The sequence below is a fragment of the Mustelus asterias genome, chromosome 13 (assembly GCF_964213995.1).
Source record: "Mustelus asterias chromosome 13, sMusAst1.hap1.1, whole genome shotgun sequence".
In the NCBI taxonomy this organism is placed as follows: Eukaryota; Metazoa; Chordata; class Chondrichthyes; order Carcharhiniformes; family Triakidae; genus Mustelus; species Mustelus asterias.
The window spans coordinates 3,396,558-3,417,589 of NC_135813.1; the positions used below are offsets into that span (position 1 = coordinate 3,396,558).

General features: G+C 48.0%; 1 protein-coding gene across 3 annotated transcripts in view; it reads right to left on the minus strand.

The window, feature by feature from the left end:
• The window catches only part of gfi1b (growth factor independent 1B transcription repressor), a 29,200-nt gene extending 9,579 nt beyond the window's left edge, over positions 1-19,621 (minus strand). Inside the window, exons 1-3 of one of the 3 annotated variants that reach the window (XM_078226181.1) lie at positions 17,637-19,616; positions 12,339-12,462; positions 821-985 (exon numbers count right to left, since the gene is read on the minus strand). In XM_078226181.1, coding sequence (XP_078082307.1) covers positions 821-985; positions 12,339-12,450 — 277 coding nt within the window. In that variant the 5' untranslated portion in view covers positions 12,451-12,462; positions 17,637-19,616. Of the gene's footprint in view, positions 1-820; positions 986-12,338; positions 12,463-17,636 lie in introns of all 3 variants that reach the window. The other 2 variants (XM_078226182.1, XM_078226183.1) reach the window with 2 other exon arrangements.
• Positions 19,622-21,032: the final 1,411 nt, after the last annotated feature.

Below are 21,032 nucleotides of genomic sequence, written 5' to 3' on the forward strand. Positions count from 1 at the left end.
CAAAGTCTCTACTTCCTCAGAAGACTAAGGAAAGTTGGCATGTCAGCTACGACTCTCACCAACATTTACAGTTGCACCATAGAAAGCATTCTTTCTGGTTGTATCACAGCTTGGTATGGGGCTCCTGCTCTGCCCAAGATCGCAAGGAACTACAAAAGGTCATGAATGTAGCCCAACCCATCACACAAACCAGCCTCCCATCCATTGACTCTGTCTACACTTCCCGCTGCCTCGGCAAAGCAGCCAGCATAATTAAGGACCCCACACACCCCGGACATTCTCTCTTCCACCTTCTTTCGTCGGGAAAAAGATACAAAAGTCTGAGGTCACGCACCAACCGACTCAAGAACAGCTTCTTCCCTGCTGCTGTCAGACTTTTGAACGGACCTACCTTGCATTAAGTTGATCTTTCTCTACACCCTAGCTATGACTGTAACACTACATTCTGCACTCTCTCGTTTGCTTTGTCTGTATAGCTCGCAAGAAGCAATACTTTTCACTGTGTGTTAATACATGTGACAATAATAAATCAAATCAATTTGTGGGAGTTTGTTGAGAGTAGATTGGTTGCTCCGTTTCCTACACTGTTACAGTAGTGACCACATCTCAAACATACTTCAATGGTTCCAAAGCAGTTTGGACCACCCTGAGATCACGGAAGTCACTATAGAATGTGAGTCTTGTTCCTCGTACACTCACGAGTCCAGGTGTAAATTGAGATTTAAGGTTTTCAAGTGAAAATGTTCTTGTTGTTCGCGCTCCGCAACCTTTTAAATGAGGGGGCATTGCAGCTCACAAACACGAAGCGAGATCTCGGTACCTGACGCGAAGGTGTGGGTGGTGTCCTTAGTCATGTGGCATGGAGACACCCTCTCATAGGCTGCATTGTTCTCCCTTGGAGGCTGCTCCTGCTCAGGCTCGGGGTCATGACCTTTCACCCCCGTGCTGGGGTCCACGCATTGCACTGGAGACCAAATGGGCGAATCTGGAAAAAGCCAGAAAAACTAGACACCTTTTCCAAATCTTACGAGGAAGGAGTATTTACTCACAACTTATTTTCACTTCTGCTGCGGTTTCATTAATCTTTCCGTCCCCCAAGATTTCTCCCTCACTCCCTTCCCTTTTTATTTTAACTTTACAGCCAATGAAGTATTTTTCAAGTGTAGTCACTGTATTGGGGGTGATGCCAAACCAGGGAAATAAATGGTGCCCAAAGAAAGGGCAGAGGAAGCAAACTCAATCAGAGCTCACGAAGGGGAATTGGATAAACGCATTTGAATGGAAAATTTGCAGTGCCAATGGGAATGAGCGGAGCATTAATGACTACTTGTGACTAATGGGAGGCGGTGGGGATTGGGACTGGGTGGCACAGTGGTTAGCACTGCTGCCTCACAGCACCAGGGACCTGGGTTCGATTCCCGGCTCGGGTCACTGTCTGTGTGGAGTTTGCACATTCTCCCCGTGTCTGCGTGGGTTTCCTCCGGGTGCTCCGGTTTCCTCCCACAGTCCAAAAGACGTGCTGGTTAGGGTGCATTGGCCAAGCTAAATTCTCCCTCACTGTACCCAAATAGGTACCCAAATAGGTGCCGGAGTGTGGCGATTAGGGGATTTTCACAGTAACTTCATTGCAGTGTTAATGTAAGCCTACTTGTGACACTAATAAATAAACTTTACTTTTAACGGGGAGATGGTGGGGATTGGGACGGATGGGGAGACGCCCCCTTCCCAGGATAGGATTAAGAAAAAATATCTTACATTTATATAGCAAATTTAACAAATTAAAACATGCCAAGGTGTTTCACAGAAGCATTATAAAACATAATTAAACATCGAGCCACATAAAGAAATATTTGGTCAGGTGAATAAGAGCTTGGTCAGGGAGGTTGGTGACAAGGAGGTAAGTGTAGTATAAGGGACTGGCATATTCAGGGTTAATGTGGGACAGCTGTACCACCCCCACAGTGATGTAAGAGAACACATGACCTGCACCCAGGGGCATGTGTGGCACAGAGACAGAGCCGTGTGGCACAGGGGCAGAGCCGTGTGGTGTTGGCACACTCCTGTGCTCAGGCCTCAGTCTGGAGACAGATCCCAGCTGGTACCTTTACTGTATGTTTGTAAATAGTTCTAGTTGTTAACAAAGACTGACAGTTAACCTGCTAAAGAACAAAGACTTCATCAAACCGACCGAGATATAATCTACAGCCCAGGATAGTAAGCGAGGTAGAGAGGAGGGACACCAGAGCTTACAGCTCAGGCAGCTGAATATAAATATATCAAAATAAAATAATCATGAATAAATACAGTGAGGAATGTGGAAGCCCCTCTCCCGCAGAGTGTCCGGGACAGAGAGAGCGGAGAGGCGTCAACAGGGGGCGTTACACAGGAGAGTGAAGTTTATAAAGGTTGATGTTGAGAGGGTGAATGTTCTGATTCTGTCAGTGTAAGAATCCTCTCCGGGCGTTGTTTCGTTCACTGTTCTCTGTGTGCAGCCTCTCCTTGTGCCTCAGTGTTCACAACGCCCAGGTGTTGCTGCAGTTACCGGCTGCCTCCACCCACCCCCCCACAGTGTCAGGCAGGCCGTGGTTTGAATGAGGCTGATTTGAATACAGAGCCTTTGGTTTAACTGCCCCAAATTCCAGACTTTAAACCAGTGTGAAAAAATCCGCAGCCTGTTAATCTCTGCCACATTGTTCAGCAAACCGGCCTGTTTTCACAATAACAGGGGGTGGGGGGAATGGCGGGAGGGGGTGGGGGTGAGAGCGGGGGGTGGGGGGAGTGCGGTGACGGTGTGGGGTGGGGGCAGGTGGGGGTGGGATGGGGACAGGTGGGGGTGGGATGGGGGCAGATGGGGGTGGGGTAGGGGTGGGGGGAATGGCGGGAGGGGGTGGGGGTGAGAGCGGGGGGGGGGGTGGGGGGAGTGTGGTGATGGTGTGGGGTGGGGGCAGATGGGGGTGGGATGGGGGCAGATGGGGGTGGGATGGGGGCAGATGGGGGTGGGATGGGGGCAGATGGGGGTGGTTTGGGGGCAGATGGGGGTGGTTTGGGGGGCAGATGGGGGTGGGGTAGGGGTGGGGGGTTGGTGGATGGTGGTTAATGGGGAGCGGGGAGGCAAATTTAGAAAGTAATTGTTTCTACAGAACCCTTCACTGCTCCAGAATGGAAGCTCAGCGTTCCAACGGCGGCAGCCATTTTCCTGTCCTTTCCGTGAGGGATTGTGTGATTGGCACATTTGGAAACAGCCAAAAGGCCCACTGGTTTTGGGCGGGAATTTCCAATCCTGCCAAAGAGCTGGTACAGGAATGATGGGCCGAACAGCCTCCCTTTCTGCTAGAAGACTGTCAATCCTATCTCTCGATTGTTATCACGGGTAACCAGTATCGTGCTTTGGATTGGTAACCCTCCAGAGAAATGGGTGGTGTCACCTCCTCCAGGTCTACAACTCTCCCAAATCTCTTCAAATCCTGCCCGCTGTCTGTCTCCTTCTCCCTTCCCTCACTCTTCAGCCCGTCTGAGCTCTGAGAATTTCTCGCTAAACCTCTTCACCTCTCTCTCTCTCCCCTCTTTCAGACCCTCCATAAAACCTATCTCTTTGGGCAGGTTTTTGGTCGCTGTCTCCCCATAATGGGAGGGATTTTCCGCCCGTTCCCCAGGGTGTTTTGCAGCAGTGGGATGTGGCGCCCACTTGCTGGTGGTGGGATCCTATGGCCCCACCGTTGGCAACAGGATTTACCATTGAACACACCTCTCGGTGCTGGGAAAGCCACGACGGGGATTCATCACCAGCGGGATGTAAGATCCCACCGGCGTGAACAGGAGCAGAATTTCGGCAAATATCTCCATATGTGGCTCGATGACAGGGCGGGATTTTCCAGACCTTCCCACCAGCGGGATCTTCCAGTCCCCACCAAAGACGTGTTCCCCAGTGGTGGGTCGGGCGAGCCATGGAAAACACCATTGACCTCGGCGGGACTGGAAGATCCCACCAGCGGTCAATGATGAGCCACCTCTGCTGCTGGAAAACACACTGCAGCGGGGCTGGAAAATCCCAGCGTTAGTTTCAGTTTGAAAATGCTTCTATGATGCACTCTGGGACATTTTATCGTTTTAAAGTTAATTTATTATTGTCACAAGTAGGCTTACATTAACACTGCAATGAAGTTACTGTGCAAATCCCCTAGTCGCCACACTCCGGCACCTGTTCAGATACACTGAGGGAGAATTTAGCGTGGCCAATGCACCCTAACCATGTCAGGCTCTCCCCTATGCTGGGGCATGAGTTACACACACCGCTGATGGAAGAGCTGTCTTGTAGGTGTACGCTGGCAGCTCGAGTTCTCCGCCGACCCTCCCCACTGTCCACAATATCAATCGGGAGCCCCCAGTATCCAGAGTAGATGTTGCCAACTCGAATTGGACAGAATCCTGGAGGTTTCACCACATGGCCTCCAACAACGCAGCCCTGAACCCCTGTCATTGGTCACTCGACAGGTCCAATCTCAGAGTGTCCCGCCTTTCCACGGCCGATCAAAAAGCAAATGGACCTTTCATTATCCCACTGGCTGATTCTTGACCATTGCTCCAGCTGCCTTTTACTCTCCAGTGGCCAATATTGCAATGTTTAATAAAGCAGAGTTCAAAGGAAGCTGTATTAAAGACCATTTATTTTAGTGTCTCTGTGATTTTCTCTCAGGTGTTGCTCCCAGTGGCGTTAAGGAAATTAATCTTTTAATTGCTGGAGACTCCAGGGCAGTCCTGGAGGAGTTGGTAACAGTGCTGTGGGGCTGAAATGTGGGATCAGGGGAATTGTGGCTTGTCCTTAGAGTGTGTGGCAAAGTTCAAAATCATTCAGAAGTGAGCATTGAAACTGATCTAACGTAGCGAGTTCCAAAGCTACTCCGACTGATTCAAATAACTCAATATGGAGCGGCATGGTGGCACAGTGCTTAGCACCGCTGCCTCACAGCGCCAGGGACCCGGGTTCGCTTCCCGGCTTGGGTCACTCACTGTCTGTGTGGAGTCTGCACGTTCTCCCCGTGTCTGCGTGAGTTTCAAAGAACAAAGAAAATTACAGCACAGGAACAGGCCCTTCGGCCCTCCAAGCCTGCACCGACCATGCTGCCCGACTGAACTAAAACCCCCTACCCTTCCGGGGATCATACCCCTCTATTCCCATCCTATTCATGTATTTGTCAAGACGCCTCTTAAAAGTCACTATCGTATCAGCTTCCACTACCTCCCCCGGCAACGAGTTCCAGGCACCCACCACCCTCTGTGTAAAAAACCTGCCTCATACATCTCCTTTAAACCTTGCCCCTCGCACCTTTAACCTATGCCCCCTAGGTGAACCCAGTTTCCTCCGGGTGCTCCGGTTTCCTCCCACAGTCCAAAGATGTGCAGATTAGATGGATTGGCCGTGGTAAAATTGCCCCTTAATGTCAGGGGGACTAGCTAGGGTAAATACATGGGGATAGGGCCTGGGTGGGATTGTGCTCAGTGCAGACTCGATGGGCCGAATGGCCTTCTTCTGCCCTGTAGGGATTCTATGATTCTATGTTGTTCCCTTGGTGTTAAAAGGGAAAAACGTGTTGGAATTTTGGAAGGACTAACGGGGCAAGGGAATAACCAATGAACGGTCGGATGCTAGGAAGGACAGAGGGTCAGAGGGACATTGGGGTGGATGTCTATAAATCCCTGAAGGCAGCAGGAAAGGTAGATAAGGTGGTTAAGAGGGCATATGGGATACTTGCCTTTATTAGCCCAGGCAGAGAATATAGGAATTAAGGGCTTGTCATATGAGGAGCGGTTGAGGAGTCTGGGCCTGTACTCGGTGGAGCTTAGAAGAATGAGGGTGGTATCCAGTTGAAACTTACAGAATACTGAGAGGTCTGGAGAGAATGGACGTGGAGAGGATGTTTCCACTCGTGGAAGAGACTAGAACTCGAGGGCACAACCTCAGAGTGAAGGGAACGCTCTTTGAAGACTGAGATGAGGAGGAATTTCTTCAGCCAGAGGGTGGTGAATCTGTGGAACTCTTTGCCACAGAGGGCTGTGGAGGCCAGGTCATTGAGAGATAGATAGGTTCTTGATCAATAAGGGGATCAAGGGTTATGGGGAGAAGGCAAGAGAATGGGGATGAGAATCATATCAGCCATGATTGAATAGTGGAGCAGACTCGATGGGCTGAATGGCCTAATTCCGCTCCTTTATCTTATGGTCTTATAAGAGCAGTGGGGTTATGATGGAGCTGTATAAAACACTCATGAGGCTACAGCTGGAGACTGTGTGCAGCCCTGGTCGCTACACTATAGGAAGGATGTGATTGCACTGGAGAGGCTGCAGGGCAGATTCACCAGGATGCTGCCTGGGACGGAACGTTTCACCCAGGTAGAGAGGCTGGTTAGGCTGGGGTTGTTTTCCTTAGAACAGAGAAGGCTGAGGAGGGACAGAGGGAGCAGTCTGAGGTATACAAAATTATGAAGGACATAGGTAAGATAGATGGGAAGAAACTTTTCCTTCGTGGAGGGATCAATAATCAAGGGGTAGAGATTTAAGGTAACGGGCAGGTGAGGGGGGGGATCTGAAACTCACTGCCTGAAAGAGTAGGAGGGGCGCGAACCCTCATAACATTTCAGAAGCATTTAGATGAGCACTTGAAACGCCTTAGCATACAGGGCCATGGACCGAGTGCTGGAAAATGGGATTAGAATAGATACGATGGGTCAAAGGGCCTCTTTGTGCGCTGAAAAACTCTGACTCTAAAACTCCCATTGTCGCTATCACTTGCCACAACCAGACGGAAGTAAATGTGTGATGAAATTCAGGAGAAAAGACAACATTCTGCAAATATGATACTGAACAAATAGACGATGATGATGCAGCCCAATGTCCCACAGAGTCAGGAAGGGTTTGTAAATGAGTGAGAATTACTGAACTAAACAGATAGATAAAACTTTAATACAGAGAGCAGCATTTGATTTTTATACTGTAAGCTCAGGGGAGCAGCATTTAGCAACGTATTGTAACTATTTATAAACAGCAATGTTCATAATTGTGCAAATCTTTTATTATTTGAAACTTTAATTAAACTATGTTATGAATTATGATTATTTGTTTTGCCGTCTCAGTTTGGCATAAGCTGCTATGAGGCTGGTACGATACAGCAAATGTCCACCCGCCTGCCCATCCACCCATCTGTCTGTCTGTCTGTCTGCCCGTCCGTCTGTCTGTCTGCCCATCCATCCGTCTGTCTGTCTGCTCGCCTCTGTGTCTGTCTTTCTGACCGTCTGTCTATCTGCCTGTCTGTCTACCCGTTCCTTTTGTCTGTCTGCCTATTATTTGATAGGTTATTCCTGTCTCGGCGTTACAAAGCCAATGTGCATAGTGGACTTGGCAAGCCCTTAAACCCATCGCCCTGCTTACTCCAAAAACCCAATTCAAATTGAATCCAATTCATGGTCCCCACAAGGGAGACATACAGGGCTCACGCTGACAAGAGCAGGCATTACACCTGACCTCACACTTAATCCAACTACTAAAGGTTATGAATGTAGCCCAGTCCATCACGCAAACCAGCCTCCCATCCATTGACTCTGTCTACACTTCCCACTGCCTCGGCAAAGCAGCCAGCATTATAAAGGACCCCACGCACCCCGGACATTCTCTCTTCCACCTTCTTCCATCGGGAAAAAGACACAAAAGTCTGAGGTCACGTACCAACCGACTCAAGAACAGCTTCTTCCCTGCTGCTGTCAGACTTTTGAATGGACCTACCTTGCATTAAGTTGATCTTTCTCTGCACCCTAGCTATGACTGTAACACTACATTCTGTACTCTCTCCTTTTCCTCTCTATGAACGGTATGCTTTGTCTGTATAGCGCGCAAGAAACAATACATTTCACTGTATGTTAATACATGTGACAATAATAAACCAAATCAAATCAAATCAAATCAAAAAAGGGCAAGATGTAACTACACTTGCCCCGCCCACCACGGAATCAGAGCGGGCGAGGGGCAGCCAATGGAAATATCCGTTGACCTCGGGTAGGATTTTCCAGTCTCGCTTGAATGAGGCCGTAAAAACCCACTATCTACCTATCTGTCTATCTATCTATCTGTGTACATTCATGTCCCATTCCCCCCACCCCCCCACCGCAATCCAACCGCACCCTGCCCCCTGGATGACCCAGTTACCTCTGGAGATGTGTTAGCTTGCCCTGTTTATGCTATAGATCAGGTATAGTATCAGGTATATATCACACCAGGTTTATGTAAATCATTTTTCAGCCCATTAGCAATTGGCAGCGTTTGGGATTGGAGTTCCCAATCTCTTCACGGTGAAAGCTGTGCGTAAGGTGCTGATCGCAGGAAGATAATGGTCTCCGTGTTTACTGCTAGAAACACAAACCCACTTCCTGTCCCGAAAACCACCCCCTGCCCATTAAAAAAGATTCATAATAATTGGCACAGAGTTTATATATAAACATTTGTTGGCTGGGATTGTTTTTTTCTTGTCTGTTTTCTCCTCACCCAAAGCCATTACTCTCTGGCTGGATGCAAATTCCACAGTCACTTGGTAACCAATCCCCTTCCATGCACCCAGCCAGTAGGATTTGCAACTCTGATTGGATATAATCGTGAAGGTTTTAATCACACAATCTCTCACCCCCCGACCCCACCGCACCGAACTACTCCCCCCCCACTCCCCAACCCCACCCTCCCTCCCCCCCACCCCACCACACTATCCCCCCACTCCCCAACCCCACCCTCCCCCTGCTATCCCCACCCCACTGCACTACACCCCCCACTCCCCAACCCCATCCTCCCCCTGCTATCCCCACCCCACCGCACTACCCCCCCCCCCACTCCCCAAACCCCCCCCTCCCTCCCCCCCCCCCCCCCACCCCCACCCCAACGAACACACCCCAGCTATTGGTCATCTGCTGGATCCATCATCACAGACCCTTGCCTTCCCATGGCCAGGGGCGGCATGGTGGCGCAGTGGTTAGCACTGCTGCCTCACAGTGCCAGGGGCCTGGGTTCAATTCCCAGCTTGGGTCACTATCATAGAAACATAAAAAATAGGAGCAGGAGGAGGCCATTCAGCCCTTCGAACCTGCTCCGCCATTCATTGTGATCATGGTTGATCATGTACTTCCAGTATCCCCACTCCCACTTTCTCTCCACACCCCTTGATCCCTTTAGCCACAAGGGCCAAGTCCAGCTCCCTCTTGGACATGTCTAACAAATTGGCCCCAACAGCTCTCTGTGGTAGAGAATTTCACAGCTTCACAACTCTCTGAGTGAAGAAATTCTTCTTCATCTCAGGATAATGGCTTACCCCTTATTCTTAGACTGTGACCCTTAGTTCTGTCTGTGTGGAATCTGTACGTTCTCCCCATGTCTGCGTGGGTTTCCTCCGGGTGCTCCAGTTTCCTCCCACAGTCCAAAGATGTGCTGGTTAGGGTGCATTGGCCGTGCTAAATTCTACCTCAGTGTAACCTGAACAGGCGCCGGAGTGTGGCGACTGGGGGATTTTCACAGTAACTTCATTGCAGTGTGAATGTAAGCCTTACTTGTGACAAATAAATAAACCTTATAACTTTAATTGATTCTTAACTGTCAGCCAAATGACCTTCCCCCCAAATCTCCAATATTGTTATCATTAATAATCAGAACTATTCACAAATCATGAAAGGGTTTTTATAATCTTAAGGCAACTTTTCACGTGCCAATTTTCCTGTGACACGCCACAAGTGGCCAAATTTCATCAAATCATAGAATTCCCTGCAGTGCAGAAGGAGGCCATTCAGCCTATCGCGTCTGCACCGATTCTTCGAAGGAGCATCCAAGCCAGGCCCTCCATTCCACCCTCTCCCTGTGACCCCACAAATTTACCATGGTTAATTCCCACAATCTACACATCTTGGGGCACTAAGGGGCAACTTAGCATGGCCATTTCGCCTAACATCTTTGGACTGTGGGAGGAAGCTGGAGCACAAGGAGGAAACCCACGCAGACATGGGGAGAATGTGCAGATGCTGTGAGGCGGTGGTGCTAACCACTGTGCCACCATATTGCACACTCACAACCTGCAGTATAAGATTTCTCCAAATAATTTTTATAACTGAGAATCATAGAATCCCTACAGTGCAGAAGGAGGCCATTCGGCCCATCGAGTCTGCACCGACCACAATCCCACCCAGGCCCTATTCCCTGTAACCCCGCATATTTACCTTGCTAGTCCCCCTGACACTAAGGAGCAATTTAGCATGGCCAATCCACCTAACCAGCACATCTTTAGACAGTGGGAGGAAACCGGAGCACCCGGAGGAAACCCACGCAGACACGGGGAGAACGTGCAGACTCCACACAGACAGTGACCCGAGCCTGGAATTGAACCGGGATCCCTGGCGCTGAGAGGCAGCAGTGCTAACCACTGTGCCACCGTGCCGCCCCATACGGGGCATCCTACTTACCATGGTGGGATTTGAACTCACGGCCTACCTGCTCACTTGGAGCATCTACACCCTAGCTATGACTGTAACACTACATTCTGCGCTCTCTCCTTTTCTTCTCTATGAACGGTATGCTTTGTCTGTATAGCGCGCAAGAAACAATACTTTTCACTGTGTGTTAATACATGTGACAATAATAAATCAAATTAAAAATCTAAAAATCCCAACGCTCACCCAGTATTAACATTGGAGCCAAGATTGCATTTTAATAAGGTATAACCTTCAAGCATATTACTAAAGAGAATAATTCCCTGAATCCCAGCAAGATGTTGTCCTACATCTGCTGACTGAGGAATGAAGAGTGGATAGGAGATGGAGAGATGGTGAGAAAGAGGGAATATGGAACCAGGAGCAGGCCATCCAGTCCCTTGAGCCTGTTCCACCTCTTGGTATGATCCTGGATAATCTGTAGCCCAACTTTATTGGCTCCACATTCCTCAAGATCCTTTGTGAGTACAAATCTCTCAATGCTAGATTTACAACAATGAGTTGAGTGAGCATCGCTGCTTCTTGTGGGAGAGCATTCCACATTTCTATCGCCCTTTACAGGAAGAAGTTCTTTCCTGAATGGTCTGGCTTGGATTTTGAGGTTATGTTGCCTTATCCCAGAACTGTACCCCTCCCCACCAAAAGCAAAAGAGATTCGCTCTATGTACCCCAACACAGTGGTTAGCACTGCTGCCTCACAGCGCCAAGGGACCCGGGTTCGATTCCTGGCTTGGGTCACTGTGCGTGTGGAGTCTGCACCTCCTCCCCGTGTCTGCGTGGGTTTCCTCCGGGTGCTCCGGTTTCCTCCCACAGTCTGAAAAACGTGCTGGTTAGGGTGGATTGGCCATGCTAAATTCTCCCTCAGTGTACCCGAACAGTGCCGGAGTGTGGCAACTGGGGGATTTTCACATTAACTTCATTGTAGTGTTAATGTGAGCTACTTGTGACACTAATAAATAAACTTTGAAACTTAAAAAAAAAATTATTTTCAAAATCCAAAAACCCTCAGTGAAATTCCGGCCTCGGGTCACTGTCTGTGTGGAGTTTGCACGTTCTCCCCGTGTCTGCATGGGTTTCCTCCAGTTTCCTCCCACAGTCCAAAGATGTGCTGGTTAGGTGGACTGGCCATGCTAAATTGCCCCTTAGTGTCAGGGAGATTAGCAGGTTAAATACGTAGGGTTACGGGGATAGGGCCTGGGTGGGATTGTGGTCGGTGGAGACTCGATGGGCCCAATGGCCTCTTTCTGCACTGTGAGGATTCTGTTCTATGATTCTATGAAATCTGCCTTCAACCAGGGCTGGCTTATGAACTCGTAATGGAATCCTGGTAACATTGCCGTGAATCTATCACTGCACCCCTTCCAAAGCTATTATTTCCTTCCTGAGGCGCAGTGTCCAGAACTGTACACACTTACTCCAGATGTGTTCTAACCAGGGCTTTGTACAGCTGGAGCAGAACATCCTCCACTCTATATTCCAGCCTCTAGTTATAAAGGCTAATGTTTAATTAGCCGTTTCTATTAATAATGTCGCCAGGCAAAGGGTGCAGCGAGTGATGGAAAAAGACAATGTTGGAAAGCCAAAGAGGAACAGAAAGAGGAAGAATGAGAGAGAAGAGTGATAGGAAGAAGTGATACAAGATCGAAATGTAGATACAAGATAGAGAGAAAGAGTGTGACACAGAGAACTGGAGCATGAGATAGACCCTCAGAGGGGATCATGATATCATAATCAACTAATTAATTCCCTCCCCCCTGCCCCATCATAATATTATTACCCACATGTCCACAGGTTAATACATCGCACATTATCCACATCCTACAGGGAACTCACTGATAGGAGGTGGTGGTACAGGCTCCAGTCTGGGACACATTTCATCCTCGGTGTACCAGGGCTGGTGGTAGGTGTTTGCTCTCTTTATCTTCACCAAGAATGATCGTGGCATTGTTTGACAACTCTGGAAAATTAGGAGCGGGAGAGAGAATGGAGGAAATAAAGAATCATAAATTGAAACAGCCAAAGTCAAGGTGATGATGCGCGTTATCACTCACGAGGCTTGAGAAGCTCAGGAAATAAAGGCTTTTATTTGCTGAAACAAGGCAGCTACTAATTATATACACGATCCCAGACTGAGGGGTCCCAGACAGAGCAGAGACCTTTATACCTCTCCCAGGAGGCGGAGCCCGACTGGGATGTACCACAATAACTATAATACAAGGTGTAACAGCCCAACCCTAACCCCAACAGCAACAAGTAGAACAACCCATCCCTAACCCCAACAGCAACATATATACATACTTGTAGTACTGGCCAGACCCTGGCTCAGTACTATCTAGTGGGAACCAACGATGGTTCACCACAGGTGAGAAAAAGCATTTGGCCTTCCTAACCTCACTAACTGCCTCACAGCATCAGGGACCTGGGTTCGATTCCCAGCTTGGGTCACTGTCTGTGTGGAGTCTGCACGTTCTCCCCGTGTCTGTGTGGGTTTCCTCCGGGTGCTCCGGTTTCCTCCCACAGTCCAAAGATGTGTGAGTTAGGTTGATTGGCCGTGCTAAATTGACCCTAGTTTCGGGGGAACTAGCAGGGTAAATATGTGGGGTTACGGGGATAGGATAGGATTATTGTTGGTGCAAGCTCAATGGGCCGAATAGCCTCCTTCTGTACTGTAGGGATTCTATGTTTTACACCATCACCAGGCTGATTCACCATCCTTAATTGCCCTTGAACTGAGTGGCTTGCTTGGCCATTTTTCAGAGGGCAATTAAGAATCAACCACATTGCTGTGGCTCTGGAGTCCCATGTAGGCCAGACTGGATGAGGACGGCAGATTTCCTTCCCTAAAGGACATTCATGAACCAGATGGGTTTTTCCGACAATCAACACCAGATTCCAGATTTTTTTTATTGAATTCAAATTTCACCGTTCCAGGGTGGGATTTGAACCCGGGTTCCCAAAGCATTACCCTGGGTCTCTGGTCTAGTGACAATACCACTACACCACTGCCTCCTTTCTTCCTAGAATGGTAGCAGAGAGATGGGACTTCAGTTGGATGGAGAGACTGGGATTGTGCTTCTCAGAACTGGGGAGGAGAAGAGGAGATCTGAAGAAGTCTTCAAAATTAGTTTGAGAGGTTGAGTAAGGAGAAACTGTTTCTGGTGGTTTGGGCAATGGTAACCGGGGAAACCGATTTCAAATAACCAACAAAGAACTATGAGTGAAGATGAATTTTGTTTAAACGCAGTGAGTTGTGATCTGGCAGTAAAAAGGCAGTGGAAGAAGAATCAATCAAGTGCCACCGGGACTTGATGGATTGAGTTATAAGGAGAGGCTGGATAGACTGGGACTTTTTTCTCTGGAGCGTAGGAGGCTGAGGGGTGATCTTATAGAGGTCTGTAAAATAATGAGGGGCATAGATCAGCTAGATAGTCAATATCTTTACCCAAAGGTAGGGGAGTCCAAAACTAGAGGGCATAGGTTTAAGGTGAGAGGGGAGAGATACAAAAGCGTCCAGAGGGGCAATTTTTTCACTCAGTGGGTGGTGAGTGTCTGAAATGAGCTGCCAGAGGTAGTAGTAGAGGCGGGTACAATTTTGTCTTTTAAAAAGCGTTTAGACAGTTACATGGGGTAAGATGGGTATACAGGGATATGGACCAAATGCGGGCAATTGGAACTAGCTTAGTGGCTAAAAAATGGGCGGCATGGATAAATTGGGCCAAAGGGCCTGCTTCCATGCTGTAAACCTCTATGATTCTAATCGGAACTGTCAAAATGAAATTAGATAAAAACTGGGAAAGGAGAACAAGTGCAAGGGTGCGGGGAAAGGGTAGGGGGAGTGGAGTTAATTGGATAGCCCTTTCAAAGAGCTAGCACAGACACAATGGGCCAAATGGCCTCTTCTGATTCTGTGCATCCCAGTGCACCACCACAGGGGAGGAGGGAAGGGGAGAAACTATGGCAGAGAATATCGCAAAACCATGTCATATTTAAATAAGATGTCTCCCTTTCAACTTCCTTCCTTCTTCCTTTCACCCATCTCCTCCCCGCCCCCCACCATCCCAGCGGAAGCAAATTGACAGAATGGGAAAGTTCAAGGAATAGCTAAGATTTTTCTTGGAATTTCTGACACACTCGGATCTCAATGTATTTCAGGACAGTTTGTGGTTTCGCCTTTCGGAGGTCTGTCAAAGGCTGGAGCTCTAGTAAAACCATACAAAACTAACACAACAACAGAATCTGTCCTTAACACATGGTGCATCATTAGAAAGTATCAATAGTTTCATAAATGGATATTGAACCCTCACTGAAATTTCATTGAGGCCCTCAATATTTGGGGAGATAGTCATTATAGAATCATAGAAACCTACAGTGCAGGAGGCCATTCGGCCCATCGAGTCCGCACCGACCACAATCCCACCCAGGCCCTATCCCCATAACCCCATGCATTTACCTTGCTAATCCCCCTGACGCTAAGGGGAAATTTAGCCTTTCCAATCCACCTAACCCACACATCTTTGGACTGTGGGAGGAAACCAGAGCACCCGGAGGAAACCCACGCAGACACGGGGAGAACGTGCAGACTCCGCACAGACAATGACCCAAACCGGGAATCGAACTCGGATCCCTGGCACTGTGAGGCAGCAGTGCTAACCACTGTGCCACCGTGCTGCCCCATTAGTTACGAGTCAATGATTTGGTTAGAAGCCATGATATTTTTTGACCTCCTGAGCTTGGGGCATTTCCTGCCTTTCCTCTGTGGTTATTCCTCAAGACTATCAATGTACACGATGCAGCAGGTAATATGTTGGCGTGGATTGAAGATTGGCTAGCTAACAGGAAACAGAGTTGGCATAAATGGGTCTTTCTCAGGTTGGCAGGGTATAATGAGTGGGGTGCCATGGGATCAGTGCTGGGGCGTCAACTTCTTACAATTTGTATAAATGACTGGGATGAAAGGACTGAAGGGTTGGTTGACAAATCTACTGACGACACAAAGATAGGTAGGAAAGTAAATTCTGTAGATGGCTACAGAGGGTCATTGATAGGTTACGTGAGTGGGCCAAGGGCTGGCAAATGGAGTATAATGTGGGCAAATGTGACATTGTCCATATTGGCAGGAAGAATCAAAAAGAAGCTTATGATCTAAATGGTGAGAGATTGCAGAGCTCAGAGATGCAGAGGGATCTGGGTGTCCTAGTGGATGAATCACAGATGGTTAGTATGCAGGTTCAGCAAGTTCGGAGCGGCACGGTGGCACAGTGGTTAGCACTGCTGCCTCACAGCACCAAGGACATGGGTTCGATTCCCAGCTTGGGTCACTGTCTGCGTGGAGTTTGCACATTCTCCTCGTGTCTGCGTGGGTTTGCTCCGGTTTCCTCCCACAGTTCAAAGATGTGCAGGTTAGGTGAACTGGCCATGCTAAGTTCTCCCTCAGTCTACCTGAACAGGTGCTGGACTAGGGGATCTTCACAGTAACTTTTTTCTCTGAGGGCGATGAGTCTCTGGAAGTCTCTTCCTCAAAAGGCAGTAGGAAGAGAATGGTTGAATATTTTTAAGGCAGAACTAGATAGATTCTTGGTTAACGAGGGGGTGAAAGGTTATCGGGGGGTTGGCAGGAATGTGAGGTTGAGGTTATAGTCAGATCAACCATGATCTTACTGAATGGGGGAGCAGGCTCAAGGGGCCAAATGGCCTATGCCTGATCCTAATTTGCATGTCCATATCAAGATCTATGCAGATATTGTCACTGGACTAGTAATCCAGAGACCCAGAGTGATGCTCTGGGAACCTGGATTAAATCCCACTATGGAATATGGTGAAATTTGAAGTGAAAAGAAACCTGGAATTAAAGAAAAGTCTAATGATGACCATAGAACCATTGCTGATTGTAAAAGAAACACATCTGGTTCACTAATGAAGGAAATCTGCCATCCCTACCTGGCCTGACCTATATGTGACACTTAATGCCCTCTGAAATAACCTAGCAAACCACTGGCAGCAACTACTGGCCAAGCCAATTATGCCCACATCCAATGAATTAAAAATAAAGAAAAACGTGTGCCATCTAAACAAGGGAGTGTCTGATGAAAAGATTCCCAAGTCTTCCACATTTAGGGTCAAAGCAAAATTGTCAATATTAATCCATTATTGCACTCAGAAACTGGGAACAGGCAAGAAAGACTGGGATTAGAGAGAATCTGAGATTGGTGGAGAGATTGGGATTAGAGAGAGACTGGGATTGGGAGGGAGACTAGGATTGGGAGAGAGATTGGGAGGGAGACTAGGATTGGGAGAGAGACTGGGATTGGGAGAGGCTGGGATTGGGAGAGACTGGGATTGGAAGAGACTGGGATTGGAAGAGACTTGGATTGAGAGAGAGGCTGGGAGTGGGAGAGAGACTGGGAGTGGGAGAGAGACTGGAAGTGGAGAGACTGGGGTTGGGAGAGAGACTGGGAGTGGGATAGAGAGTGGGAGTGGGAAAGACTGGGATTCAGAGAGAGCATGGGATTTAGAGAGAGACTGGGATTGGAGAGAGACTGGGATTGGAGAGAGACTGGGATTTGGACGGGAGTCTGGGATTTGGAAGGGAGACTGGGATTTGGAAGGGAGACTGGGATTTGGGAGAGAGACTGGGATTAGGATAGACTGGGATTTGGAAGGGGGACTGGGATTGGAGAGATTGGGTTGGGAAAGACTGGGAGTGGGGGGGAGACTGGGAGTGGGGGGGAGACTGGGCTTTAGAGAGAGACTGGGATTGGTTTATTTCTTGGACTAAACCCTGGCTCTGGGATTGAGCAGTGTCTCGGTCTCTGGGAATAGGGAATCGGATCAGGATTCGCTCCAATTGGATTGCAGGCTGTTCAGAAATCCTGGGAACAGGATGAAGTTCCTGGAATCGCGGATAGAACCGACACAGAGTCGGATCAAACCCCCTGCTTCCCATGTTAAAACACACTCTGCTCATCCGAGCCACATCTGGTTAGATTTAATATTCATTTGTAAATATTTATTAATGACAGTGAAAGACATCTGATTAAAGTAATAATGTCACAGTTTGATGTTTCTTTTAAGGCTGTTTTTAAATCTCGATTTGCTGATTCCTGTCCCACCTGTAATACCTGTAAGACTCACCTTCCACTCTGCAAACTGCACCTGATCCGGGAAGATCCTGTTCTTGTGTCAACTGAAGCTGGAGTGAGAACTCCTAGGACTTTCTCAAAGTGCTGTGTGTGCGCCGCTCTCTCTGTTCACTCTGTCACCCCACTGCTTTCTCTCTCTCTCTCTCTCCCTCCAACCCGCCCTGATTTTTCAATCTGATAATTAGCTTTTCCCCGCAAATCTGTTTTCTGGGAGTCTCGCGTTGGCCAATAGAAAAAGAGAGAAGTGGAAAAGTTACACAGAGAGACACACACACAGTTACAGAGAGACACAGAGAGAGACACACAGAGTGAGACACACACACAGTTACAGAGAGAGAGACACACAGAAAGAGAGAGACACAGAGTTACAGAGAGAGAGACACACAGTTACAGAGAGAGAGAGAGACACACAGTTAGAGAGAGGCACAGTTACAGAGTTAAAGACACATTGTTAGAGAGAGAGTTAGAGACACAGTTACAGAGAGAAAGACACACAGTTACAGAGAGAGAGTTAGAGACACGCACAGTTACAGAGAGACACAGTCACAGCGAGTTACAGAGACAGACACACACAGTTACTGAGAGAGTGAGAGACACAAGTTACAGAGAGACACAAACACAGTTAAAGAGAGAAAGACACACAGACACACAGTTAAAGAGAGAGACACACAGTTACAAAGAGTGAGAGTTAGAGACACAGTTACAGAGAGAGACACACAGTTACAGAGAGAGAGACACACACAGTTACAGAGAGAGAGACACACACAGTTACAAAGAGTGAGAGTTAGAGACACAGTTACAGAGAGAGACACACAATTACAGAGAGAGAGACACACACAGTTACAGAGAGAGAGACACAGAGAGAGAGGGAGACACACACAGTTACAGAGAGAGAGAGAGAGACATATTTACAGAGAGAGACACACACAGTTGGAGAGAGAGACACACACAGTTAGAGAGAGAGACACACAGTTAGAGAGAGAGACACAGTTACAGAGAGAGAGACACACACAGTTACAGAGAGAGAGATACAGTTACAGAGAGGGAGAGAGACACAGAGACACACACATTTACAGAGAGAAACACACACAGTTACAGAGAGAGAGAGACACAGAGACACACACAGTTACAGAGAGAAAGGCACACAATTACAGAGAGAAAGACACAGTTACAGAGAGAAAGAGAGAGGGAAACACACACAGTTACAGAGAGAGAAAGACACACTCACAGAGTTACAGGGAGAGGGAGAGAGGCACACAGCTACAGAGAGAGAGAGACAGCGAGACACACACAGTTACAGGGAGAGAAAGAGTTAAACACATGCACAGAGTAACAGAGAGAGAGGGCGGCACGGTAGCACAGTGGTTAGCACTGCTGCTTCACAGCTCCAGGGTCCCGGGTTCGATTCCCGGCTCGGGTCACTGTCTGTGTGGAGTTTGCACATTCTCCTCGTGTCTGCGTGGGTTTCCTCCGGGTGCTCCGGTTTCCTCCCACAGTCCAAAGATGTGCGGGTTAGGTTGATTGGCCAGGTTAAAAATTGTCCCTTAGAGTCCTGGGATGCGTAGGTTAGAGGGATTAGCGGGTAAAATATGTGGGGGTAGGGCCTGGGTGGGATTGTGGTCGGTGCAGACTCGATGGGCCGAATGGCCTCCTTCTGCACTGTAGGGTTTCTATGTTTCTATGTTTCTAATTACAGACACACACACATAGCTACAGAGAGAGAGTTACAGCGAGACACGTACACAGCTACAGAAAGAGAGAGAAAGTTAGACACACACGCCAACAAAGAGAGAGACACACACACATACACAGTTATAGAGGCATACAGGGTTATGGACACACACAGTGTTACACAAACACACAGTTACAGACTCACATACCGTGGCCAGCACAGTTGCCCAGTGGTCAGCACTGCTGCCTCACAGCGCCAATACCTGGGTTTGATTCTGGCTTTGGGTGACTGTGTGGAGTTTGCACGTTCTCCCTGTTACTGCGTGGGTTTCCTCCGGGTGCTCCAGTTTCCTCCCACTGTATGGGTTAGGTCGATTGGCCTTGCTAAATATGCAGAGTTATGGGGATAGGGTGGGGGGGAGGGCCTGGGTAAGATGCTCTTTCGGAGTGTCAGTACAGACTCGATGGGCCAAAGAGCCTCTTTCTACATTGCAGGGATTCTATGGTTCCAACACACACAGTCACAGAGACACAGGTGCTAGAAATAGGAAATAAAATCAGAAAATACTGGAAATACAAACTCAGCTGGTTGAGGAGTATTTGTGGAGTGAGAAAGAGTTATTCTTTCAAATCCATGACCACAACTGAGATTGAGAGAGACACACGGTTTGGAGACAGAGACATGAAGCGATAGAGAGAGAGGCTTAGACAGACTCACACAAAGACAGAGAGGGAGATTCATACTTACACAGAGTTAGAATGACAGAGACAGAGAGAGAGAGACATGTAGAAGGTCATAAACTGACATCAAAATGAAGGGAAATAAAGAAATTAAATGAATAAACAAATAAATTGAGGGACAGATAGAGAACATTCTCACACGCAGACACACACACACAGACACAAACTCACAGATACAATACACTTGCACACACGCTCACTCTCACACACAAACACACACACACTCACATACACACTCTCTCACACTCTCTCATAGACTCTCACACACAAACACACACACTCTCACATACACACTCTCACACTCTCTCACAGACTTTCACACACAAACACACACATACAAACACACGCACATGCACAGACACACACTCACACACAAACACACACACCCACAGGCGCACACACTCTCACGTACACACACACATTCACATACATAGACACGCACTCTCACATACACGCACTCTCACACAAACATACATGCACACACTTTCACATACACACACACATACACAGACACGCACTCTCACATACACACACACAGACAAACACACAAATACAGACACACACAAGTGCAGACACACGCTGACACAGGCAAACACACAGACTGATAGACACACACTCTCAGACAGACACACTCACACATGCTGAAAGTGACAGAGAAAAAGGGACAGAGTGAGACACACACAAATAACCAGAGAGAGAGACACTCAAGGTTTGTATTAAAAGACAAAGTCCAGTCGACATTCACTTACAAAACAACATCTCGACGGATGTACAAATATCATGGGGGGTGTTTTTGTTATTAAAATAAAAATTATTTGGCGTATAACATCCCTGGTGGTTATGTAGCCTTGTGGGTGTACAGATGTCTACAGCACTCATTCACACTGGACAGTACATTTGGCCAATGATACCAACTCAGGTATCACAAGCTATGAACAGTCTGGAATCTATACCTGTGACAAAGGAGCGTGTATTT